Here is a 25,404-nt window from a genome sequence, read left to right as displayed (position 1 = left end):
GCCCAGTTTTCTAACAAAAGTTCTGAAAATCAAAAGTTGGATGACTGAGTCTGTTTGAGTTGTTATGATGTGTGTGCTTTTATCTGAATTGGAGAGCCTTTGTCTCCTTTTCAGTAAATACACATTCTGCCTCAAGACAGAAACGGGTGTAGTCTGCTTGCCCCACACTCCATTTTGAGTATTCATTGTGTATAGTGTGTGTGCATTCTTTAGATTGAAGAATTCTGAATCTCCAAACATATCTGGTCCTAAAGATTGTCAATAAGGAGATGTGAATCTTAGATAAAAAAAAATACACACATGCATATACATACATATGTTTGTATGCAATTTTTATCTTTTCCAAATAACAAAACCTAACAGTGTTGGGTTTGGTGAACCCTAGTATATGAAATACATAGGCCATGTTTATTTAAAGATCTGTAGTGGCTTTTCAGCTCTGTCACAGTCATGAATGAATCCAACTACCATAAGATAAACTTCTGAAGGATTAATAGCTTAAAAGTGATGCAGTGTCTATGATAATTTTGTTGATAAAAGAAAGTATTTAGAAGAAATGGTTCAGTTGAAGAGAAATATGATTATAGAAATTGCAACCTTGATGTATAGAATTTTTACATCTGGCTTCTCTGAGATGAACAACAAAGTCCTCCTGGTCCTTGAGCAAATTCTTCTGAGTTTGGAACAACTTTAACTTGGATAGCTGCTGCTTAACATTTGGATATAAAACCTTTGAATATATATTAATTTTTATAAATCCAAAAACCTTAAACTGCTTTTGGTTCATTATAGAACAAATAGCACATGATAGCCTACTGTAAAATTTGTAGTACTCTCTGCATGCTGTGCACTAGGTAAATCACTGTGGCTTCCGAATACTGCTCTAACTCCTAGGAAAACTAACATTATTCAGCCAGAAATCTCATATATGCAGAGGTCAGAAGTGGCTTCCAGTTTTTAGAAGACAAGTTTACTAATTTAGTGCACTTCGTAGCACATGTCTTTCTTTCCCAAACTAGTCTTAATGATTTTACAGAGATTCTGGAAAATAATGTGCTCTTGGTTGAGCTTTTTGATTCTCGGGTTCCTGGAGCAACTGCTGTTAGTATTAATGACCAGCTTGTCAAAGAAGGCCTAGCGACTTATGAAGCAGGGTAAGTGTTGGTACAGTCTGTTCCTGCATGAGAGCAGAGATGGTCGGGGAGACGGTTGGAGTCATTATTCTGAGGAGGAGTAAAGCAGCCTTCTCTTCACTTGTAGCTGGAGTGCAAATCCAGAGAAGGGCTTCTTGAGATAAAGACTGCTTCTAAGATAAAGAGGCTAACATATTATTTCCAGGTGAAATCTGCTTAAGCAGAGTCTTGGTCCTATTTAAGAAAATGAGAATGAGAAACAGCACTAAGGACAGTGGTAGAGTCTGCATTCCCAGTTTAAGAAATTCTTATTTTCCTGGGTTTGAAGGATTACGTTAGTCAGGCCTAAGCTTTATGTCCAAAGCAAGAAGCAGCCAGTGGTTGAGGTGATTTCAGGTGATCTCACAAGGGCAGAGTGGTGGTGGGTAGTTTTAAGGTCAACTGAAAGAATTCTTCCACAAAGGAGGCATGCAAAGAGGGCAGTCCTACAGGGTCTTTTCAGAACCACCTAGATGTAACCTTCAAGAAAGCCAACATTTGAACGCCTATTAGTATAAGCCAGAGAGACAGTAACTTCCAACCAAGGCCTGCAATGACTCCTGCTAACAAGAATGACCTATTATCATGTTCCCCCTTTCACTGTTAAGTCTCATGTGGAATACAAAGAAATGAAAGCAAACATTTAAAACTATTTTGAAATTTTTCTTTTAAATGCTAGGGTTTTGGGGAGGCTGTCCATATTTGTGGAATATGCGTGTATGCATGCATGCACTTGTGTATATGTATGGTGTACACACATGGAGGCCAGAGATAAAACACAGCTGTCATTCCTCTGGAGCCAAGCAAATTTTTTATGGGACATTATTTTTCAGTGCTACCTGGGGCACACATACTATGGTAGGCTGGCTGGCTGGCCAGTGAGACATGGAGATCCTCTTGTCTTTGTTTCCTCAGTACTGGGATTACAAGCATGTACCACCATGCCTGTTTTTTATTATTATTATCATTATGGGTGCTGGGAATCAAACTGAGGTCCTTAAGCTTGTATGGCAAACATTTTATCAACTGAGCTATATCTTCAGCCCCCAAAGCCAGGATTTCTTTAAGATGCATAGATAGCTAAGTGAATTTTAACAAATAGTTATATATCCATCAAGTTCTGCCCTGACCTCCATGCGTGTACTATGGCGTGTGCATGCCTACACTCATATACCACATACACACAAATGTAAAACATAAAATTACAATAACTATAGTGACTATAGATTTAAAAAAAGTCTAGGCATAAAAGGAAATTACTATACACTGTGAAAAAAAACCCTTTCTCTTAAGATCAGAAATAAAAACTACGGCAGTTTCAGCCTTTCTATTCAGCAGAGTACTGGACTCATAGCAGACCACTTAAACACGAATTTCCATCTTAGAGAAGCAATTTTAAAATAGTTCTTGTTCATAGATAATTTGATCTAACATGTAAAAAACATTTTAAAAGGCTGCAAACTTACAATTAATAAATAAATTTAACAAAATCAGCAAGCTACAAAGTCAGCATGTTATGTTTTCAGAGGGCATGATTCTCAACCATGGATGCAGTAATTGAGATGAGTGCTTTAGCACAAACAATGTCTTAATCCAGTGATGGACTCATAATTTAATGTTGTTATTGGGAAAGGATGTAAACTTTTGGAGGTTGGACTAGTTGAAGGATGAAGTCACTGAGGGTGTAGCTATGAAGGCGTCTCCTGTCCCACTCTTTCCTAGCTACCTTGAGGTAAGCAGCCTCTGCCACAAATTCCCTCATCCATGGTATTCTGTCTCATCTCAGGCCCACATAGTGGGTCCCACCAACCTTTGATCAAAACTTCTAGAAACAAATCTTTCTTCCTTGTTAGCTTCTACTGGCTGTCTACCATGTGACAGAAAACCTATCAACAAAATCAGTTCATTTTACATGATAATGGAAATTTTACAAAGAAATGAAGAGTGCAGTTTTGTTACAGTAGTATCAAGAAAAACATGTTTTAAGAATTAACCAATATGCTGGTCAGTGGTGTTGCATACCTTTAATCCCAGCTCTTGGGAAGCAGAGACCAGCAGATCTCTGAGTTTGAGGCCACCCTGATCTACAGTGAGTTCCTAGGCAGCCAAGGCTACACAGAGAAAACCTGTTTCAAAAGACGAGAGAGAGAGAGACAGAGACAGAGACAGAGACAGAGAAAAATAAAAGAATTAAGCAGCATGGGGCTGGTAAGATGGCTTAGCAACTAAGAACACTGGCACCTCTTCCAGAGGTCCCAGGCTAAATTCTCAGCACCCACATGGTGTTCACAATCATCTGTAACTCCAGTTCCAAGAGATCCATCACCCTTTTTTGACTTTTGTAGACACTGTATTCACATGGTGCACAGATATACTGGCAGACAAAACATCCAAAGCATAAAATAATTAACCAAAGTGGGTGGTAAACATATACAGAGAAATCAGAAGTTTTCTGAAAGATATTAAAGAAAATGTAAGTGGAAATTGATCCCATGTTTATGGATTAGAGCATTTGATGCCATCAGTACCACCCTAAATGAGCAAGAGATTAATGATCTCTATCCAAATTCTAACAACTTTTTGCAGAAATAGGAAAGTCTATGCTAAAATTCATATGGAAATTCAAAATAATAAGTAGCCAGGGCATTCCTGAAGAACCTAAAGGACATGTACATCCTAATTTCAAATCTTACTACAAAGCTAAAATAATCAAAACAGTATGGTATCAGCAAGTACATGAAGGAAATAAATTCATAACTCTGGTACTCAGAAGAGATGTGGTGGGTGATTTAAATGTCAGCAACATATAAATGATAAACAAGGAAAATGAAGTTATCTCATTAGTCCCTCAGTAAAGATAACCCTGTGGGTTATCATGTTTAGGAAAGGGACAAGAATGTGAGCCTGAGGCAGGTAAGCTAGAAGTAGATAATACTTGAAAGAGTAGCTGTATTAAATTCAGGTGGGAACTGAAAACTATCCATTAGGCAAGAACAAAACAAACAAAAGAACAGCACAGCAACAAGAAAAAAGGATCTTTGAACCAGATCTCAGCTTAATGGGAAAGAAGTTTTTTTTTCTTCATCTAGTTGTCTGTGGTTAAAATATCTATGGGGGTGGGGGGAGAAATGGGAGGCGGAGGCAGGGAGGAGGCAGAAATTTTTTATTAAAAAAATAAATATTAGGAAAAAAATATCTATGGGGGTTTTATTGATATTGTTTGTTTGTTTTTCCAAGACAGGGTTTCTCAGTATAACAGCCCTGGCTGTCCTGGAACTCACTCTGTAGACCAGGTTGGCCTTGAAGTTACAGAGATCTGCCTCCCAAATGCTGAGATTAAAGGCAAAATATATTCTGTTAAATGTAAAATACTTGAGTTGTTTCACTGAATGCATTCTAATGGTAATTACACTTCTGTTTACAAACTGATACTTTTTACTGACCGATACTCTCTAGCCAAAGGTTGTGAAACTCAGAGTTGTTTTCTTTGTGAGTTGAAGTTGTGAGTAAGGTTGGTAAATTAATCTATTGTTAAAGTTAAAAAGTTTGGGTTTAGAGCTGGGCTGTGGTGGCGCACACCTTTAATCCCAGCACACGGGAGGCAGAGGCAGGTAGATCTCTGAGTTCGAGGCCAGCCTGGTCTACAAGAGCTAGTTCCAGGACAGGCTCCAAAGCTACAGAGAAACTCTGTCATGAAAAAACTAAAAAAAAAAAAAAAAAAAACAATTTGGGTTTAGATTTGTGTTTGTATGTGCCTGCTTTGCTTTGGTGTTGGTGAAGCACTCTTTTTAAAGAAAAGTTAACTTTAGTAATTGCTATTGATACCAAAGTTTGGAAACAAAATTATAGATAAAACATGTTCTTCTCTTAAAATAAGCAAATATTAGTATCTTACTGACTATTCTTTTTGCCAACTTCTGTTATTTTTTAGATATACCCTCAAAGATAATTCTAAAAAGCATCTTGAAGTATGGGATCCTTCTCCTGAAGAAATCATTTCAAGTGAAATAAACAGCTTAAGTCCTCTCTCTGTAAAATCTCTACCTAATGAGAATTTCCAGGCCTTATATAACAAGGAGCTGCCTGTGAATATATGTAATGTAATATCTCCTGAGAAGATTTATGTTCAGTGGTTATTAACAGAAAACTCACTTAATAGGTATAACATACAATTGTTAATAGGTATAACATACAATTATTAATAGGTATAATAGACAATGAAAGTGAGTGCCTGTGGTTTCATTCTTCTTATACTTTGATTCAAATATCTAGATGCCATAGTGTTTAGTTTTTGAAAGTCATGAAATTATTTCAACTAAATTGACTCTAAATTCTTTTTTTAAAAAATCATAACATCTCGTTTTTGGCTATTGTCATGCTAGAATTTATGCCATGAGTACTTATTAAGTACCTTACTCCATGACAGCCTGTATTGGTGTTGAGGATTCTTTGTTGGCATAGGGCTTAAACTATAGTCAAGAGAGATGATGAACAAATAAAACTTTGTGTATGGATGATAAAAGAGTAATAAACAGAAGTAAGACCTTTGAGAAGGTTTTAAGATGTTTGAGGGTCTTTTCAAATGTGCCCTAAGCTAAGCACTAAGGAAGCAGAGGCAGGCAGGCCTCTGTGAGTTCAAGGTCAGCCTGGAAAACACAGTGAGTTCCAGGTCAACCATAGCTACATAGTGTGACCCTCTCTCTGTACAAAATGGTGTATACCTGTGGGGAGCTCACATTCTAAACTGCTGTCTGTGTCTGGAGAGAGACCGGAGAGCGGCCCAGGGTTGTATATGAGGAACCTTAATCTCAAGCAGAGCGAAGAACGAGTTCAAAGACAGAGATGCTTTATACAGTCAAAGTTGTATCCAGATTGACCAGAGGGGAATGACTAAAGGATTTTGGAAGAAAATATCTTGTCAGACAGACCGATAAGAGATTATTTGAAATTAAAACATTTTGTATCCTACAGTTTGGAAGAGAAGATGACAGCCGCCTATGAGAACTCAGAATGGAAACCTGTTAAGTGGGAACGGGACATGCACTGTGCTGTTAAGGTCCCAGCCAAAAGTCAGTGGAGAAGAGGCCAGATTATCAGAATGGTCACGGACACATTGGTGGAGGTAAGTGTCATCGTGAAAATGCATTTTCACTTGTTCAGTGTTTACTTACTTCAGTTCCTTTTATACTTTACAACTCGAAAAAAGTTCTTGAAATGTTGCCTTTCCCTAAATTTAAGCTTACTGTTCTCACAGGTCTTGCTGTATGATGTGGGTGTTGAACTAGTAGTGAGTATTCACTGTCTAAGAGAACTTCAAGACAGCCTAAAGACCATGGGAAGATTGTCTCTAGAATGCTCACTTGTTGATATAAGGTAGTTTTTAACTAAGTAAATTAAGTTTCTCGTTATTATATATTATCATTTTAAATATTTTAGCATGGTTTGTCAGTTTTAATTAATACATTCTGAAACTTTCAATCTCATTAAGGGTTTTTTGAGAGGGATGTTGAGATAAGTTTCTTCTGTGTCAGCGGTTCTTAACCTGTGGGTTGTGACCCCCCACACACAGGTGTCACATATTAGATATCCTGTATATCAGATATTTGTAGTATGATTCATAACAGTAGCAAAGTTACAGTTATGAAAACAACATGAGGAAAGAACTGTATTAAAGGGTCACAGCATTAGGAAGGTTGAAAACCACTGCTCTGTGTAGTCCTGGAACTTGCTCTGTAGACCAGAGATTCACTTGCCTCTGCCTCCTGAGTGCTAGAATTAAAGGTATGCACCACCATGCCCAGATTCATTAAGGGTTCTAGGAAGAGGGAATAATACATGTTTTGGCCTATAAATGTAATAACATTAAAGAAATAGAAGGAAGCTAAGTAGAATTTAAACTGTTGAGAATAAAAAAGCTTTGAGGAAAACTAAAGGCGGATGGAAATATAATATGCTTCATAAGCTTCCAGTTATACAGGAAGACAGAAGTGTAAATTAGTAACAGTAGTAGGTGGTATAAAAGACCAACAGAAAATAGAATCAGAAAACTGAAAAATCAACTCCAATGTGATGTCCATACCTGCAAGTCTAGCACTCAGGAGCCTGAAGCAGGAGAATCATAAATTCAAAAACCAGCCCAAGCTACATAGTGAGACCTGTGTTCAAAAAAAAGGAGGAGAGAAGGCAGAGTTAGTTCAGAACAAGATGATTGACAAAAAAAAAAAAAGCAGTTTGAAAAGAGATGGCAATTCGCCACCCAAGAAAACTTAAAAGTAAATAACAGAAAAGTAGGGCTAAACTAGGAAAAGTACAAAAGCATCCTGACTGTGGAGATGGCTCGGTGTGCGGAGGCACTCGGCCACTATGCCGAATGAGGTCAGTCTCCAGGACCCACATGCAGAGGAGAACCAAAGCCCCAAGTTGTCCTCTGACCTCCACATTTGTATTAGGGCATTTGTGGATGTGCATACACATATAGAGAGGATAGCTTTAAAAAGAAATAAAAATAATTTTAATTTTGAAAAAATCCACAGGGTTCAAAAGAAGAAAGATCTCTTATCACCCAAGAAGAGTCAACATAAGTTTTATAAACATCTCAAGGAAAAAAACTGGTAACAGTACAAGAAAAAAACATTAATTCATGAAAGACTTCAGAACTATATATCGAGAAAGTACATGATTTATCAAAGAAAATCAATTCAGAATAGTGAACTCTCAGAGATAGTTGATTTACAAAAGAAAAGCCTAATGTCATCACTAGTGCTTTATAATAAAAATAATTAAGTAACATATTTAAATACTTAAAGAAGAGGGAAGGTATAGGTTTTCTATCCAGACAAACTTCAGTGTAGCTGTAGAACAGACACACACACACACACAATGTATAATATATATAATACAGAGATACATATATTCATTAGCTCACATAGAAACAGGATAAAGGCAATGAAAGTAGGAAAGAAAATGATATAAATAGCATAAATTCATGTTCACATTTGTTTCTCACCATATGAGGATTCAAACCATGCATTTTTTATATTATTTCTAAGTATATCAGTACTCTGTGATACGCACTGTAATACAGATAGTTATTCCTTTTGCTTCAGACCAACTGGTGGAAGTGACAGGTGGACAGCAACAGCCTGTGACTGTCTCTCACTGTACCTTACTGGAGCTATAGCAACCATAATCTTGCAGGTAGGTACAATGTCCTGGCTAGTTTTATGTCAACCTGACCAAGCTAGAGTCATCTGAAAGGAGGGAACTTCAATGGAAAGGAGCATTCTCTTAATTAGTGATTGATGGGGATGGCCCAACCCTAGTGGGTGGTTCTTCCCCTGGGCTGGTGGTCCTGGGTTCTATAAGAAAGCAGCCTGAGCAAGCCTCGAGAAACAAAACAGTAAGCAGTGCTCTTGCATAGCCTCTGCATCAGCTCCTGCCTCCAGGTTCCTTCCCAGTTTTAGTTCTTGTCCTGACTTCCTTGACACAAGATAAACAATTATAACAGATATTTGCTTATTATTTCATTGAAGTTGTCATCTATTCTAAGTTTATTTTCTTGTTCAGAAAATAACAGCAAAATATTTGGAAGTTTTTTTCCAAACTATGTTGATCTTATGTTAAAGTAGTATACTTGTGCATAATAACTTGTGGTATGGTGGCATATAATAATAATCCCAGAACTCAGGAGGTAGGAGGAGTATCAAAAGTTAAATCCCTAGCAGGCACGTTGATGCACTACTCTAATTCCAGCACTCTGGAGGCAGAGAAATCTCTGTGAGCTGGAGGACAGCCTGGTCTCTACAGCAAGTTCTAGGCCAGCCAGGTGCTACATAGTAAGACTTTGTCTTAGAAAATAATTAATTAATTAATTATATAGATGTGTGTATGTGTGTGTTTATTTATTAAGATACACACACACTCTGGGTAGTGGTGGTGCACACATTTAATCCCAGCACTCTGGAGGCAAAGGCAGGCAGATCTCTGTGAGTTCGAGGCCAGCCTGGTCTACAGAGCTTAGTTTCAGGACAACTAGGGCTGTTACACAGAGAAACTTTGTCTTTAAAAAAAAAAAAAAAAAAAAAAAAAAAAAAACCAAAAAGGTATATACAGGCATATCAGAGCACAAGCCATGGCTCCTATGTAGAGGTCAGAGTACAATTTATAGTAGTTGGTTCACCTTTTACCTTGTGGGTCCTGGGATATTGAACTTAGGTCATTGGATTTATCAGTAAGCAGCTTTACGTGCTCTGCCTTCTTGCCCAGCAGAAAAGCTAAAATAAGTAAACAAGTTAAATAGATAGTCCCACAAGTGTTCGTGTGACTGAATTGAAGTATTTCTAAAGTCACGTGCTTGAGTTGAAATTGTGTATGTTAGAAAATAACATATAAAGTAACTATTGGACTAGATGACTCAGAAGTCTGGCTTCTTTTCTAGAGGTCTTGAGTTCAATTCCCAGTAACCACAGGGTGGCTCACAACCATCTATAATGAGATCTGCTGCCCTCTTTTGGCAGGCCTTTCATTCCAGCACTTTGAGGGCAGAGGCGGGTAACACCCTGTCTTGAAAAACCAAACAAACAAATAAATAAGTGAATAAACAAACTAGCTAATCTTTAAATAAAATAAAACATCTTTCTAAAGTCTTTAGACAATTAAGCTCAGGCTCAGACTGGAGAGATGGCTCAGTGGTTAAGGCTAGTCTTTCAGAGTTTGACTGGGGTTCAATCCCCAGCACCCTCATGATAGCTAACAACTGTTTGTAACTGTAGTTCCAGGGGATCTACCCTCACACAGACAAAACTCCCATGCGTATGAAATAAAAAGCTGTATTTTTAAGAGAATTAAGCTCATAAGTCAGAAAGACCTGACACAATGTGCATATTTGTGGGTGTGGCTTGAAGAAGCATGTCTTTATAAGAAAGGGTCTATTTCCTCTGTTCTGTTCTACCTCATTGAAGTTTCTTATGTAACTCATTTTCCATGTTACCTTTTTTATGTATACTTTCTTCACTTTTATACCTTTTTGGGGTTTTTTTTGTTTGTTTGTTTTTGTTTTTCGAGACAGGATTTCTCTGTAGCTTTGGAGCCTGTCCTGGAATTAGCTCTTGTAGACCAGGCTGGTCTCGAACTCACAGAGATCCGCGGAGGCAGGATTAAAGGTGTGTGCTACCACCACCCAGCTACTTTTATATCTTTTCATATGAAGTAGAGCATGTTTTGTAGTATCTTCCTTTGTGTTTTGTAGGAAAGTAAAGCACACAGTGGATATTTCCCAGAACTGAAGGGAATAGAGAAGCATGCTAGCTGGTGATACTTCCTCTCACCTCAATTAGGGAGGGTGAAATTTTTTTCCAGTTCACTTGATTGGGGTTTTTGGTGGTGAGAGGTTTGTTTGTTTGTTTTGACCATAGTAGTGAGGTCTTCCTAATTCATTCCTAAAACACGTACCTGAAAAGAGATACAACATAAATATTAAAATGTTTCTATCAGTACTGACTCTCTTCCATGCTGTTTCCCTTATATATTTAGATGTCAAAATGATGTTAGCTGGGATTGATTCTTTCATAGAAAATGTAGAAGAAATTCTTTTGAAAAATACTGCCTGTGAGATTTCACTTTTTGTCTGATAAATCTTTTCAGGAAAACAGCACAACATGGCCATTACCTGTGAAAATTTTCTGCCGAGATGAAAAAGGAGAACGTGTTGATGTTTCTAAATATTTGATTAAAAAAGGTTTGGCTTTGAAAGAAAGAAGGTACAGACTTTTGAATAATTTTTTGACATCAATTTCTGATGATGCTTCATAACTGCCTATGTAATCTGTGGGTATTTTCAAACCTTTGCTCTTAAAGATGATTTATAATCTAATTCCTAATGAGCCATCCCAGAAATAAATTGTTTATTTCTTTATTCACATGAGTAAAACTCTTGCATACCAAAAACCACCTTATTATGTACTGGCTTTCAAAGATACATGTGGGCTTCTAGAAAGCTTTGTCACTGGAGTCTTGGGGAGCTAGTTTTATGAGCATGTTAACACAAGGAGGATTACTTGTATGATAAGCTGGGGAAATACAGAGAATCTGAATAAGAGGAGACCCCCAAGCTGGGCGATGGTGGCACACGCCTTTAATCCCAGCACTCGGGAGGCAGAGGCAGGCGGATCTCTGTGAGTTCGAGACCAGCCTAGTCTACAGAGCTAGTGCCAGGACAGGCTCCAAAGCCGCAGAGAAACCCTGTCTCGAAAAACCAAAAAAAATAAAAAAGGAGACCCCCAGAATAGGACATATTCCCCCCCTTTTTTAAAGATTTATTTATTTTATATGTACAGTATTCTGTCTGCATGTATATGCCTGCAGGCCAGAAGAGGACACCAGATCTCATTATGAATGATTGTGAGCCACCATGTGGTTGCTGGGAATTGAACTCAGGACCTCTGGAAGAACAACCGGTGTTCTTAACCACTGAGCCTGCATATTCCCCTTTTTGTCCTTATGCATGGTTTTCCACATGTGCCATGGTGGTGGAAACCCACAATTTTGGAAGCGAATGGTTTGGAGCAAAGAGTATCCGTTTTCTCCAACAGCCATACAGGTTCCAGCTTTGGTTAGGCTGAAAGCTATCACGAACAGCATGGCAGGAGGACCTGAAGAGGGAGGAAGAGAGAAGGGACAGAGAGAGTGAGAGCATGGAGGCCTCCTTGGGCTGGAGTGATGGTTTAGTAGTTAAGAGTACAGGCTGCTCTTGAAAATGACCTGGGTTCAGTTCCCAGCACCCACACGGTGACTCACAACCATCTGTAACTCCAATTCTGAAAGATCAGAAGCCCTCTTCTGGTCTCTGAAGGCACAGATGTACATGAAGTCAAAAGACCCATACACAAAATCAGTACTTTTAAAACAATATCATAAATCATAGTAACATTAACAAATTAATTTACTAACCTGCTAAAAAAGAGTTATTTACAAATTGCATTTGTAGCAGGAGCTGGATGGAAGTTGTTGAACAACTTTGAACAATAAATTATGTAGTTACCAAAAAAGGCAGAAGCATTTTATGTGTTAATCCTGGTGTTTGTTATTTTTTGAATTTTCAAAACAACTTTTGTGAATAAGATCATTATATTTAAATGAAAACTCATGAGATTGACTTTTGGCACCAAAAAATATATTTTACAAAAAGAAATATTTCAAGTACACTTGTAAGAGAGGGATGTTTAGTGTGAAACCTGCATATACGTATATATACTCATGCATTTGTATCTATATAGATTTACATATCTTAAAATCAGATGAGTTGATAAGTAACTTACAGGCCTTATTATCTGAATTAATCACTTTTTTCAACATAAAATAATAGGACACAAATTACATAAAGTGAATTATGTAAAACCCGTGGGAAAACATGTCAGCTGGCCAGCACATGACAACACTGAAAGAGCCCTTTCTTATAAAGGGTTAAAGACGTGTCTAGGGGAGTTTTTCTGAAAGTACCTGCGGCTTGACTGAGAGTTTCAGTACAGGCAGGGGATGAGAAAAGAGGGCGGGGTTGGAGCTTTGTGTAGCTTCTGGAGAGGAAGGAAAAGGTATGACTGGAGGCGACTCGATGGGCTAGAGAAAATATAGAAGTCATATCCTCTTGAGCAGCAGCAGTGGGTTTTTAAAAAGCCAGCTGAGGCCCTGAATATTCAGTTCACAGCTTGGATTTTACCTGCAAAGGAGATACCAGCAGATATATAGATGCAAATAAAATAGATACAGGAATAGGTAGGTAGAGATACAGGTACACATAGATACAAATGGATATAGATAAAGATAAAGATATAGATATAGATATAGATATAGATATAGATATAGATATAGATATAGATATAGATATAGATATAGATATAGATACATACAGATATAGATCTTTTTTGAGAACTTAAAAGTAACTTTTTTTAGTTTTTAGAATTGCCTGTTTATCTATCAGGGCGGCAGGGAGGAGACCAAAAGATGAACAGAGAGGTTCAAGTAGGTTAGACAAGAGAATCTTAGCCCAATGTTAGGGGTTTAAGGAGAGCTCAGCAGTCGTAAGACAGGGTGACGTTCACCAAAGTGGTGATTGAGGGTGCAGATAGCCTGAAGATAGAGCTTTGGATAAAAGGGAAGAAGAGATAGGCATCCCTGGATGGCAGAGGGGGAGAAGACACAAGCACCAGCACAGACAGCTCTCCAGAGCACTTCTTACTTTAAAACCTCCCAGAGTGGGTGTCTGCCTTAGGGTCTCTATTGCTGTGATGAACAGATGAAACATCATGACCAAAAAGCAAATTGGGAGGAAAGGGTTTGTTCAGCTGACACTGCCACATCTCAGTTCATCATTAAAGGAAGTCAGGACAGGAACTCAAACAGGGCGCCATCCCGATGCAGAGGTCATGGAGGAGTACTGCTTACTGGCCTGCTCTCCATGGCTTACTCAGCCTTTTTTATAAAATCCAAGACCTCCTGCCCGGGGATAGCACCACCCATAATGGGCTAGACCCTCCCCCTTCAATCACTAATTAAGAAAATGCCCTATAGGCTTGCTTACAGCCCTCTCTTATGGGAGGCACTTTCTTGGTTGAGGTTCCTTCCTCTCAGGTGACTTTAGCTTGTGTCAAGTTGACATAAAGCTATCCAGCACAATGTCAAAGAAGCAGATAGCTTATAGTTTCCAGTTCCTTGTAGAGAAGTAGATAGCAGAGCTGGCGGAGAGTGACCTACCAGGTGTGTGATGCCGTCTACAGTTCCCACGCCGCTTTCCTCTTTTCTTTCCTCCTGTGACTATCTAGTACACCTCATGAAAGACTAGTTCATCCTGGACTAGAGGAAAGGTTTTAGTTAAATTTTTTTTCATTATTTCTTTAGAATTTTATCTTTGCTTCCATTTAGATATGTTTTTGTTGTTGTTGTTCTTGTTGTTTGATGTTACAGAACTAGTAAATCAAATAAGAGCCATTCATCTGAGACATCTTTGGAAATCCCTCCGGAACAAGGAGAGTCAATAGTTACTAAGTGCTTTAAAACTAACTTTGATACTAACAAGAAAATTGCTGATAAAATCAATGAACACAAAGTACCTGATTCAAAGGAGAAAAAATCAGAAACCAGAACAACCGGATGCTATAAACCACCAGCTATTCCTAACACAAATGCATTTGAGGCAGTAGTGAGCTGCATTGGTGATGATGGAACTATATTTGTAGTGCCTAAATTATCAGGTAAGGAAGGTCTCTTCAGTAACTCTGGACCTAGCATGATAGAAAAAAACTGAAAGTCTTTGGGAATATTTACCCTCTCTGAACCTCATTTTCAAGGGCTTATGAGGAGAATTAGGTTATTTCATCCAGTTCATGCAGAGTTCTTCTAAAAATTCCTAGCTAAGCTATTTGAGGGTTTTTTTTCCTTAAATTACTTTAAATAATAAATTATTTCAACATAATTCCCAGTTCTCTCCAGCCAGAGGACTGTCTGTGTCCCAGTGCTTGTCTACTAATGTAATTTCTCCATAGTTGGAGAAGTACAAGGCTGGAGACATGATGGCTCAGTTGTTAAGATGCATACATACTGCTCTTGCAGAAGCCCCAAGTTCAGACCCCATCACCCAAGTTGAGTGTTTCAAAATTGCCTGTTACTCCAGCTCTAGAGTATCCAACACTGTCTGCTGACCTTCCTAGATATCCACATAGACATGCTTGTGTGCATATAATTAAAAATAAATCTTAGAAAAGAACAAGCTAGAGAAGTGGCCCAGTAGTTAAGGGCATTAGGAGTTTCTGTGATTGACAGGCAGGCGGAGGTCTTTTGCTAAGGCAGGCTGCTCCAGGACTAGATGCACCTTTCCCTCCCCCATCAGTTGACCATCAGGGCAGAGAAACCAGCATTACAAGGTTTCTGTGGAATGCGGAATTTGTTTCTGTTTACCTGATAAGAATCTCTGTTTACTGGGTAAGAATCTGCTTGGATTAGGACATTGTCAGCAGCACTGCCATTCTGGGACCTTCTTTGTGATCTAACAGCAGGTACCACAGAAAGCTGAACTTAAAAATGACCTTCTAAGAAAATATTAAGGGAAAGCTTCCTTCCCTTAGCCTGTTAAAGTGTGTGTGTGTGTGTGTGTATGTGCGTGCGTGCGTGCGTGCCTGTGTGCGTGCGTGCGTGCCTGCCTGCCTGCCTGCCTGCCTGCTTGAACGTACAGGCATGTATCAGATCCCCTGAAGGTAAAGTTACAGATGTTTGTGAAACCTTTTGGCTGTTATAGAAGTGCTAGGATTTGAACTCTGACCCTCATGATTGCTAGCGAGTACTCCTGAGCTATCTCTCCAGCCACTTAAATTTTCTTTTTAGAATCTTTCTTAGAAGAACATCCTTATCAAAATCTGTGTAGCCAATACAAAATTTTGTAACCTAACAAAACTTCTATCATAAAAGTCAATGAATGTTGTCTTATATTAAGAAAAACTATACTTTCAATAAACTATACTGTTTTAAATGTTTATTCTCCAACGTTTTTTGTTTGAAGATCAGGAAGTGTTATAGTCAAAGCATCTTAATATTTTATTAAAACGTAATAGATTCAAAAATAATACTTTATAATAGTTTAAAAAAAGATTCAAGTCTGGGTGAGGGCATGTGTGTGCCACAGCATGTGTATGAAGGTCAGAGAACAGTTTTTGTAGGTGGGTTCTCTTTTTCTACTGTTGAATCTGGGAATCGAACTCAGATTGTCAGGTTTGCATAGCAAGTACCTTTACCCACTAAGCCATCTTTCTTTAAAGTCTCCATTTTAAGAAAAAAAATTTACTTTGTTTTTTTTTTCTTTTTAAATATTATCTTATTTTCATTTATGTGTATGTATCTGTTATATGTGTGGTACCAGAGGAAGAAAGAGAATCTTGGACCCCTGGAATTGGAGTTACCAGCAGTTGTGAGCCAAAAGCGTGTGTACTGAGTCCTTTGAAAGAGCAGCAAGCACTCTTAATCAACAAACCAACTCTCCAGCCCCCATTTTAATAGGTTTTTAAGAAATAAGAATACCTAAATGTGGGACTAGAGAGATGGCTCAGCAGTTAAGATCACTGGCTGTTCTTCCAGAGAGTTCAATTCTCTGCAACCACATGGTGGCTCACAACCATCTATAATGAGATCTGTTGCCCTCTTCTGGCATATAGGCATACATGCAGGTAGAACACTGGATACATAATAAAATACTTACATAACATGCATACATAACATATATACATACATACATACATACATAACTTAATGTTTATTGTAAGGCAGTAAAGATTAGTCAGGTCTTTGAAGAAGTTATTAAATGTAAAATATATGTCAGAATAAAAGAAATTAAGATCACCTGATTTTATTCTAAATCTCTTACTCAGTTATTTTTAGTTCTATGTATGTGTTGGGGGAGGTGTGCATGTGTGCTTAGATGGCCATGGAGTCCAGAGGGCATTAGGTCTCTGGAGCTGCAGGTGTTTGCCAGCCACCCAGCCAAGCTCAGGTCCTACAGACAAGAGCACTACATGATTTTAATCACTAAGCCATTTCCCCAGACCCACAGACCTGTTTGTTCCTTTGTTTGTTTGTTTTTAGGTAAGTAGGGGTGAAGTGGCTGCATATTTGAGGGGTGGGGCCTGGGAAGGCCAGAGGATGAATCCGGTCCTTTGGAGCTGACATAACTAGGTTTTAATCTGGGCTCTAGACCTTTGGAAGGGTGGTAAGCACTCTTAAACACTAAGCCATTTTTTGAAAACTTTTTCTGTAAATCAGTTTTGCTAGATCTTTTGTAAACCATACAAGAGGTTTTGTTTTGTATGCTTTTCCCCTCAATCTTAGGTTCCAAAATTAACATTTCAAAAAACTGGATCCTGTAGTTAACATTTGAATATATACATTTCATTTACGCATGACTGAATAAAAACTTTGAATCGCCATTTTTGTTTAAGAAGGCTGGGCGGTGGTGGCGCACGCCTTTAATCCCAGCACTGTGAGTTCGAGACCAGCCTGGTCTACAAGAGCTAGTTCCAGGACAGGCTCCAAAAAAAAAAAAACACAGAGAAACCCTGTCTCGAAAAAAACAAAAAAACAAAGAAGGAAAAAGAAAATGTAGGCAACAGTTCCTCTAAGTCCAAAAGTTATCTTTAATATGTTTGTACATTTTAAATTATGCATACGAAGAATAATTTTAGTATGCAGTGATTATTTTTAAAAAATTAAAAGAAAAACTAAACATACATTAAGTAGTTACTTTTAGGAATCTTAGAGGCAGATTAAGTTTCTAAACCCATTCTTTTTTGACATGTATTTCCTGTGAGATTGTTGCACTGTGGCCAGATACCTCAAGACTTCAGTTAAGACCCATATTGCCTTGAGGTACCCAGAGAGCCAGAGGGAGCATTTTTCTCTATAGAGTTCAAGGGGTCCCCAATGTAGATAAATCTCTAATGCTACAACCATTAAATTTTCAGCCTTTGTTAGGATAACTATCAGAGATCCACATTAAACACAAAATAACAGACATTAAGTGAGAAGCGCTCTTAAACTGTGTGTGTGTGTGTGTGTGTGTGTGTGTGTGTGTGTGTGTGTGTGTTTTGTTTGAGACAGGGTCTTACTAGGTAACCTTGCTGCTGTGGAACTTGCTGCTGTAGCCAATGGTGCCCCGAATTCATAGACCTCTCTACCTATTTCTACGTCCCAAGTGCTGAATCAAAGGCATGTGTCTTCTAGCAAACTCAGATTAGTCAGCTAAAATTTTTCCTTAGAGCCACCAAAATATCATAGGCTTAATATTCCCCATGTTAAGACAAATTACAATAGAGATCTCTCGCTTTTTTTTTTTTTCGTTTGTTTTGGTTTGGTTTTTTGTTTGTTTGTTTCTCTGTGAACCCCTGGTTGTCCAGAATCACTGCATAGACTAATCTGGCCTTGAACTCACAGAGATCCACCTGTCTTGAGTGGGGGAATTAAAGGCAAGGCGAGCACCACCACCACCCAACTTCAGATTTTTAATTCAAATTCAAATATAAGGAAGACAAGTTTCTCAAGAGTCTTTGTCTTGGTTCCACAGCACAGCAAGGGTATACCAATGACTGTTCAAGCCTCTCACAGTGTAGATACTTTATCTCCTATCAGTTCGTTCTGTACACTGACCAAGAAAGAGCCAAATGGTTCCCACTTGGAGATAAGAACTAAGCCAAAGTCTAAAGGTGTATCCCAAATCAGGCTACACTGGAAAGCAAAGTGGGTGTTCTGCCAAACTGAATCTGAGCTTTGCTGTTACATAGCCAGCCCTTCAGCATTCAGTGTAGTCCTCAAATTGACAGGCATTTCAAACATCCCTTCCTTAGTAATTGGCACCAAGAGCATAAAACAAACCAAGGTCCTGACCATAGGGGTTAAGCTTAAAGGCAGAGAAGAGTTCAGCAGCTAGGAGTGCTCAGGATTTCACTGAGAACTTGCATAAGAGACATTAAGTCACACAAAGTAGGGCTTGCTAAGGGAGACTGCCTCCAAAATACCCCAAACTTAAGTTAGTGTGCTGACCAGAACAGTCAGAGATAGGCAAAATTCAGGATGCTAGGATGTAATACTTATTTACCACAACTGACCAGCCATTAGTCTCCACTCCGTAACTAAGGAGACAGCCCTGACATACAACCTGCTGCTAGGCCCATTTCTCTTTCAGAGATGTCTCTCAACAGACAAGGGGCAGCACAGGGTGACAACTATCTTGTAAGTCCTGGCCTGCCATAAAGGCTATAAAGGCCCAGTTACCTTTTTTTTTTTTGTTTGGAGTTTTTGGTTGGTTGGTTGGTTTGGTTTGGTTCTTTGCTTGTTTGAGACAGGGTTTCTCTGTATCTTTGAAGCCTTTCCTTGAACTCACTCTAGACCAGGCTGGCCTCAAACTCACAGAGATCCACCTGTCTCTGTCTCCTGAGTTCTGGGATTCAAGGTGTGTACCATCACTACCCATCTCCCCAGTTAACTTCTTAAGAAAAGCATACTTTTTCAGGTGAGTAAGATGATCTTAGGTAACAGCTGTTTGAAATATGACAACACAGTTTATTTAAAAATAACTGGCAATAATTTCTTTGTAGTGTAAATCTCTCATTAGCCTAAATGGCCAGACTTGAAATCTCCTGTTTCTGTTAAAATTATTCAAAATGTAACCTAGGACCCAGACCTGAAAGAATTTGAAGGACAACACCACATGGGGAATGATAAGCCCAAAGTGTACAAAAATTAATAATATCTATCTGTGGCCGGCTTCCCTTTGGGCATTAGCCAGAGCCATGTGTACAATAGGTCCTTCTTTTCCAGAGTGTAAATTCTCATGGGTGGGGATGGGTGCATATTTCTGCTATGCACCCATCAAAGTAGGACTGGAGATTTAGCTTGCTGTTAGAGTGTTTGTTTAACTTGCTTAAAGCCCTGGGTTTAGATCACTGGCACCATGAAAATTCCTTTCCTGTTCTGAGATCAGAAACATGTTCTACTATATCATTTTTATAGAAGACATCTACAATTCTGCTTTCTAGGTTCGGTTTTCTTTATTTTTGCTTGTTATATGTCATTGAGTGAGCAGGAGCTTCTTTCTTTTTTCTTTTGAATGTTTAAGATAGCACTTCACTGTGTGGCCCAGGGTGACCTTTGATTTGTGTCTCTTGGTGGTGCTTCCTAAGTGGTAGGATTACAGAAAAGGACTACTGGACCTGGCCTTTATAAATTTGTTTTTCACTTTGGTTTTTAAAGTATTCCAGAATTGTTTTTGTTTGTTTGTTTGTTTAGAGAGCTGTAAAGAAGATATTCGACTTCATTTTGTAAAGCTTTAATAATTTTGACCTAGCCCATTTACTTTCCCTGCTGCTAGGCCGTGCTGCCTTTACCACAGATCAAGGCTCCACCCTCAGTAGTATGCTTACCTGCACAAGATCCGCAAAGATCACACCAATTGACACATAGACATGGATGGAGGGAATTTACACCAGGCCCTACCCAAGATGAATAGCCATATGCGAGCTTGTAAAATGTATAAAATGCTCATGGATTCGGGGGAGGTGAGGTGGGAAGAGTCGGATCAAGGAGAGGGAGGTGGAAAGGATGCAAATATAGCATAAAAGTATAAAATTCTCAGATTAAAATATTCTGTACATCGGGCTGGAGAGGTGGCTCAGAGGTTAAGAGCATTGTCTGCTCTTCCAAAGGTCCTGAGTTCAATTCCCAGCAACCACATGGTGGCTCACAACCATCTGTAATGGGGTCTGGTGCCCTCTTCTGGCCTGCAGACATACACACAGACAGAATATTGTATACATAATAAATAAATAAATAAATAAATAAATAAATAAATAAATAAATAAATAAATAAATAAGTATTTAAAAAAAATATTCTGTACATGTATTGATTTTTCTAAACAATTCTCATTTATTCTGTGTTGGCACCTTTACCAGAGTATTACCCTTAGTCGTAATATAGTCCTTTTCCTCTTCAGTATATATTATGTCATGTCACATAGTTACTTGATCTGTGTCCCGTAGTCAGTACAAAACAAAGCTCTTTCTCCAATTGGAATGAAAAAAATATCACTTATTCTGAGCAATATATAAGTGACCATGGCTCAGGAACATGGATTCAGGTTTCCCTGAATAACATGTTCCAGTGTACAAATGGTTGCATTATTTCCTTATAGTCATATAAATAAATAAATAAGATCATAAACTGGTGCATCTGGATGCTCTCAATGAAAATAGAAAATAAAAGTTTGAATTTGTTAAAATAAGAAATCACTGCAAATTCTTAAGGCTGCCTGGAGTTCTAGTGCAAATGCAATGTTTGCTTTCTGAAATGATCCCTAACTCAGGTAACTAGCTCGCACAGACTTAGACTCAGGAGCCTCATTAGGGGGACACCTGATGACGAGGGTTTGGTAACTATGAATATACTGACATTTTCCTCTTAGTTGCTGAGCACCTAAAAGAGCAAGCCTGCAAATACTTGAGACATAGAATAACAACAGCTAATCTAGCTTAATTTGAGATGTCTAATCACTAAAACTGTTCGACTGTCATGAACTGGTATCCCATCTAGTCCTCTTGGTACCGATAATGTGGGTAGATGCGGTCATACCCGATTTACAGAGAACAAACCGAGGCTTATACACCTACCTAAGATAGCAGAACTAAAGAAGTAAGACTGGGGTGATCACTGACTCCAGAGCTTCCCTTCAATGGGAGTAGACACAGCAGGGCATATAGGTACTGTGGAAATAATGAGACAGTTTGTAGTGAAAAGAAAAATTAGGGCTGGGCTGAGGAGATAGTTCAGTCATAGGCAGATTCTGGGGATTTACTAGCCAGCCCAGTCTAGTTGACTGAAATAGTGCATTCCATGTTCAGTAAGAAACCCCATCTCTGAAAGTGAGAAGCAATTAAGGGAGGAATCTGGCAATCAGCGTCAGGCTTCATGAGTACTCAGATGTGCGTGCACACATTACACACACACTGTTAGAAAATAAAGCTGAGCATGGTGGCACTGAGGAGACAGTGACAAGTGGATCTTTGGTGTTCACTGGTTAGCCAGCCCAATCTTTATAGCTAGTTGTTCACTAGTGTGAGACCCTGCCTCAGTAAGACAGAACGACATTTACGGTTGTCTTCTGGACACATTCACACGTGCATACACAAATGAAAGTTAGAATTTTAGCTTCTGTCTTCAGTATTCTCTCTGCCTAAACATAGACAAATACATGGCTTATGTTGTTCTTAGCTGTGCCCTCAAACGGACACCTTAAACTCAGTTCTTTCATGTTAGGTTGTCTGGTAGCTGTTAATGGAAAAGAGTACTTTGATATTTGTATTTTCAGAAGAGTGAAGTATTTATGCGCTGTTAGTAAAACTTTTAAAAAACAATGTATTAAGTGCTGACTGAATTAAATGTTTATAAAAATTTTATTGGAAACCTGATCTTAATTCTTTGTATTACCTAAGTTAGGAAGTTAATAGGTTGTTGGTGAAAAGTAATAACACATTTTCTCCTAAATGTATTATATTTTCAATAAATTCTTCAGAGTTTGAACTCATCAAAATGATGGATGAAATTCAAAGTAATTTAAAGTGCCTTGGTCTTTTGGAGCCATATTTCTGGAAAAAGGGAGAACCTTGTGCAGTGAGAGGATCTGATACTTTGTGGTATCGTGGCAAAGTCATGGAGGTTGTAGGAGGCACCATCCGGGTGAGTCTAAACATTAGAGGAGTACATAGCCAGACTAGATGAAAACACCTTTTGGTGAATTTAGGAAGATCAAACACACTATATTATACTGTTATTTGTAACAAGGATTTTCTTTTTTATTTCCTTTTTGTTGTTCTTGATATTTTTGTTCTGTTTGGGTTTGGTTTTGAAACACAATCTCTCTATGTAGGCCATACATGCAATTTGGGATGCTCCCACTTGAGCCTCCCAAGTGCCAGTATTACAGACCTGCTCCACTACCCAGCCTCTGTTTGCAGATGTACTAGAGCCTGAATAATGAAGAGATCACTGCAGGTGTGGTGTGACTGCTAGTGCCTAACGGGCACACCCTAGCTGTAACAGGTGGCCTAATGGACATACCCTAGCTGTAACTGGTGGCCTAATGGACATCCCCTAGCTGTAACTGGTAGCCTAATGGACATACCCTAGCTGTAACTGGTAGCCTAATAGACACACCCTAGCTATAACTGGTAGCCCATGGAATCGCACACATATTATTAAGTAAAACAACTTATGCTTGGCAAGTTTGCTTGGCATAGCTCCTTGGCAGATTTGTTTAAGGCCCAGCTAGTCTTACCAAGTTATGGGTTAGTTTACCTTTCACAACAGTGAGGTAGCTCTTATATTTCTCTAGAATCTTTAAAAATTGCTTCATGCAGCCGGGCGGTGGTGGCGCATGCCTTTAATCCCAGCACTCGTGAGGCAGAGGCATGTGGATCTCTGGGAGTTCGAGGCCAGCCTGGTCTACAAGAGCTAGTTCCAGGACAGGCACCAAAGCTACAGAGAAACCTTGTCTCGAAAAACCAAAAAAAAAAAAAAAAATTGTTTCATGCATTGAAAAATGAAAATGTAAAATATGGTATAAATACCTCCATTTACCAAGTAAAGTGATGAAATTGATCAGATATTTTTATCATCTATATAATACTAGAAATTTAACTATTCATTGGGGTGGGGTAAAATATTAAAGAAAAATATTTTGCATTTTTACTTAGACAGAAATTTACCTGTTTGATGATGGTACCTAATAATTACATAGTTCAAATTTCAGCTTCTTCCACATTTGTAGAATTAACATGCCTACCCAGTGAAAAATCACTCTACGCACTTAGTGATTAACAAGAAAAGAACTCATTAATAAGGCACATCTCAGTCTGAGTAATGCAGGGAGCCTGCCCTGAACAGAAAGTCTAACCAGCTCATCATATACACCCTAGGCTCACTCATTCTGCCTGTGCCCTTATCCTTACCTCTCATTCAGATCCCTGCTCCAGGGCCCACTTGGAGCAGTTTAAACAGAGGCAGGAGACTGCAAGCCTGGCCACTTGGGCAGATGGGAGATTTACACAGCAAGGATATTGTCAGAATTATTTCTTAAGTCATACACCAGTGTTGTTCTTTTCCAGCCATTGTTACCTACAGTTACCTTGCCCACCTGGCAGGATCATGCTTCTCCTGATAGAGAGCGTGGACTGTGGACTTAATGGCAGGCTAGGACTTGATGTTGTGACCCTTTGCTGCCCCCTTGAGCTTTCCTGAAGAAGCATGTTCTTTGATATGGGAATGGAGCCTAATTGGAGGTGATCTTAGCGCATAAGCCTTAGCAGCAACCAGCCCAAACTCTGGTTGTGTTTCAGGGCTCTCTCTCCTGGTACTTCCATCAGGTCTGGCTAGTGCACAACTTATCTTACAGCTCTATTGGAGGCAGCTGTCCTTTAGCTAAATTCAACTTTGTGTAACTTAATGTTTTCTACACTGTTTACTTTATGTCATCAGTTTCACTACTTAATGTTTCTTCTGCATCATGAACACATCACCACACTGAACAACATTTGGAGAGATTTTTTTGTGGGCTACATTGAAAATCTTGTCTCAAAAGCAAGCAAACAAAAAACCTTATTTTAGTGCTCCTTATTTTATGACAGTTTAACAATTGAATGATCAAAAGAAAGTCATTTCCAAAACAAGCTGAGATATTTAATGTCCACGGGTTTCATTTTTTGTTTTTAAAGTTTTATTTTTATTTCAAATTATGCACGTTTGTGATACATGCAAGTGAGCGCAAGTGCCTTTGGAGGCCAGATCCCCAGGAGCTGGGACTGCAGGTGCTGTGGTTGCTGGGAATCATAACCATGGACCTCTGGAAGAGCTGCACATGCTCCTAACTGCTGAGCCGTCTCTCCAGCCCTGCTGCAGTGCATTATTTGTGCATAGGTGTGGGTCGCATGTGCACCACTGCATACTTGTAGAAGTCAGAGGGAAACTATGGAGTCTGCTCTCTCCTTCCACCTTTCCGTGAGTTTCAGGGATTTAACTCAGACTGTCAGGCTTACTCAGCAAGTACTTTGTCTGCTGAGTCATCTTATCAGCCCTTTAATACTCAAGTTTTAAAAATAATAATAATAAATTTGATTTAAAGGCAACCTGTATACTACCTCTTTTAACAATTTAGTTTCATTCTCTATGGAATGAGGGAATATAGATGTTCTTTTTATATATGTCTCAGTATATAGGTCTGGTTGGTCTGGAACTCGATATGTAGACCATGCTGGCCTCTAACTCAGAGATCCACTTGCCTCTGTCTGTATGTGCTTAGGATGTCCTTTTGAGACTGTATAGCCTAAGCAGGCTTCGAAGTCCAAATCCTCCTGCCTCGACCCTTCTGAAACTGAGATTACAGACATGTGCCCATGCCTGTCTGTTCCTTAGTTCACATTTGTTGTTTGAGGCAGGGTCTTGCTTTTTAGCCATGTCTGGCATGAAACACACTGTGAGTGCATACTCTTCTTGAATTTGTGGCAGTCCTTCTGCCTCTCTCCCAACTACCAGAGTTAGAGCTGCACCAGAAGACCCAGAGGTTTTGTTGCTTTTTAAACTTTAAAATTTTGTCATTGTCAGGGATGTTAGGAAGGATGCTTCCTGTCCTAACTTGTGGAGGTCAGAGGACAGTTT

At 38.9% G+C, this 25,404-nt stretch overlaps 1 protein-coding gene across 1 annotated transcript in view; it reads left to right on the top strand.

Moving 5' to 3' along the window:
• Positions 1 to 25,404, top strand: part of Rnf17 (ring finger protein 17) — a 110,471-nt gene that overhangs the window by 66,955 nt on the left and 18,112 nt on the right. Inside the window, exons 18-25 of the mRNA XM_050129100.1 lie at positions 1,037 to 1,154; positions 5,104 to 5,331; positions 6,144 to 6,294; positions 6,427 to 6,545; positions 8,279 to 8,369; positions 10,815 to 10,930; positions 14,130 to 14,416; positions 22,268 to 22,431. Of these exons, the coding sequence (XP_049985057.1) occupies positions 1,037 to 1,154; positions 5,104 to 5,331; positions 6,144 to 6,294; positions 6,427 to 6,545; positions 8,279 to 8,369; positions 10,815 to 10,930; positions 14,130 to 14,416; positions 22,268 to 22,431 (1,274 nt within the window). The remainder of the gene's footprint in view (positions 1 to 1,036; positions 1,155 to 5,103; positions 5,332 to 6,143; positions 6,295 to 6,426; positions 6,546 to 8,278; positions 8,370 to 10,814; positions 10,931 to 14,129; positions 14,417 to 22,267; positions 22,432 to 25,404) is intronic.

Source organism: Alexandromys fortis, unplaced genomic scaffold (assembly GCF_014885135.2).
Source record: "Alexandromys fortis isolate MF-2015 unplaced genomic scaffold, M_Fortis_MF-2015_v1.1 scaffold_308, whole genome shotgun sequence".
NCBI classification, from domain to species: Eukaryota; Metazoa; Chordata; class Mammalia; order Rodentia; family Cricetidae; genus Alexandromys; species Alexandromys fortis.
The sequence above is the reverse complement of the archived record's forward strand: the minus strand, read 5'-3'. Positions and strand labels throughout refer to the sequence as shown.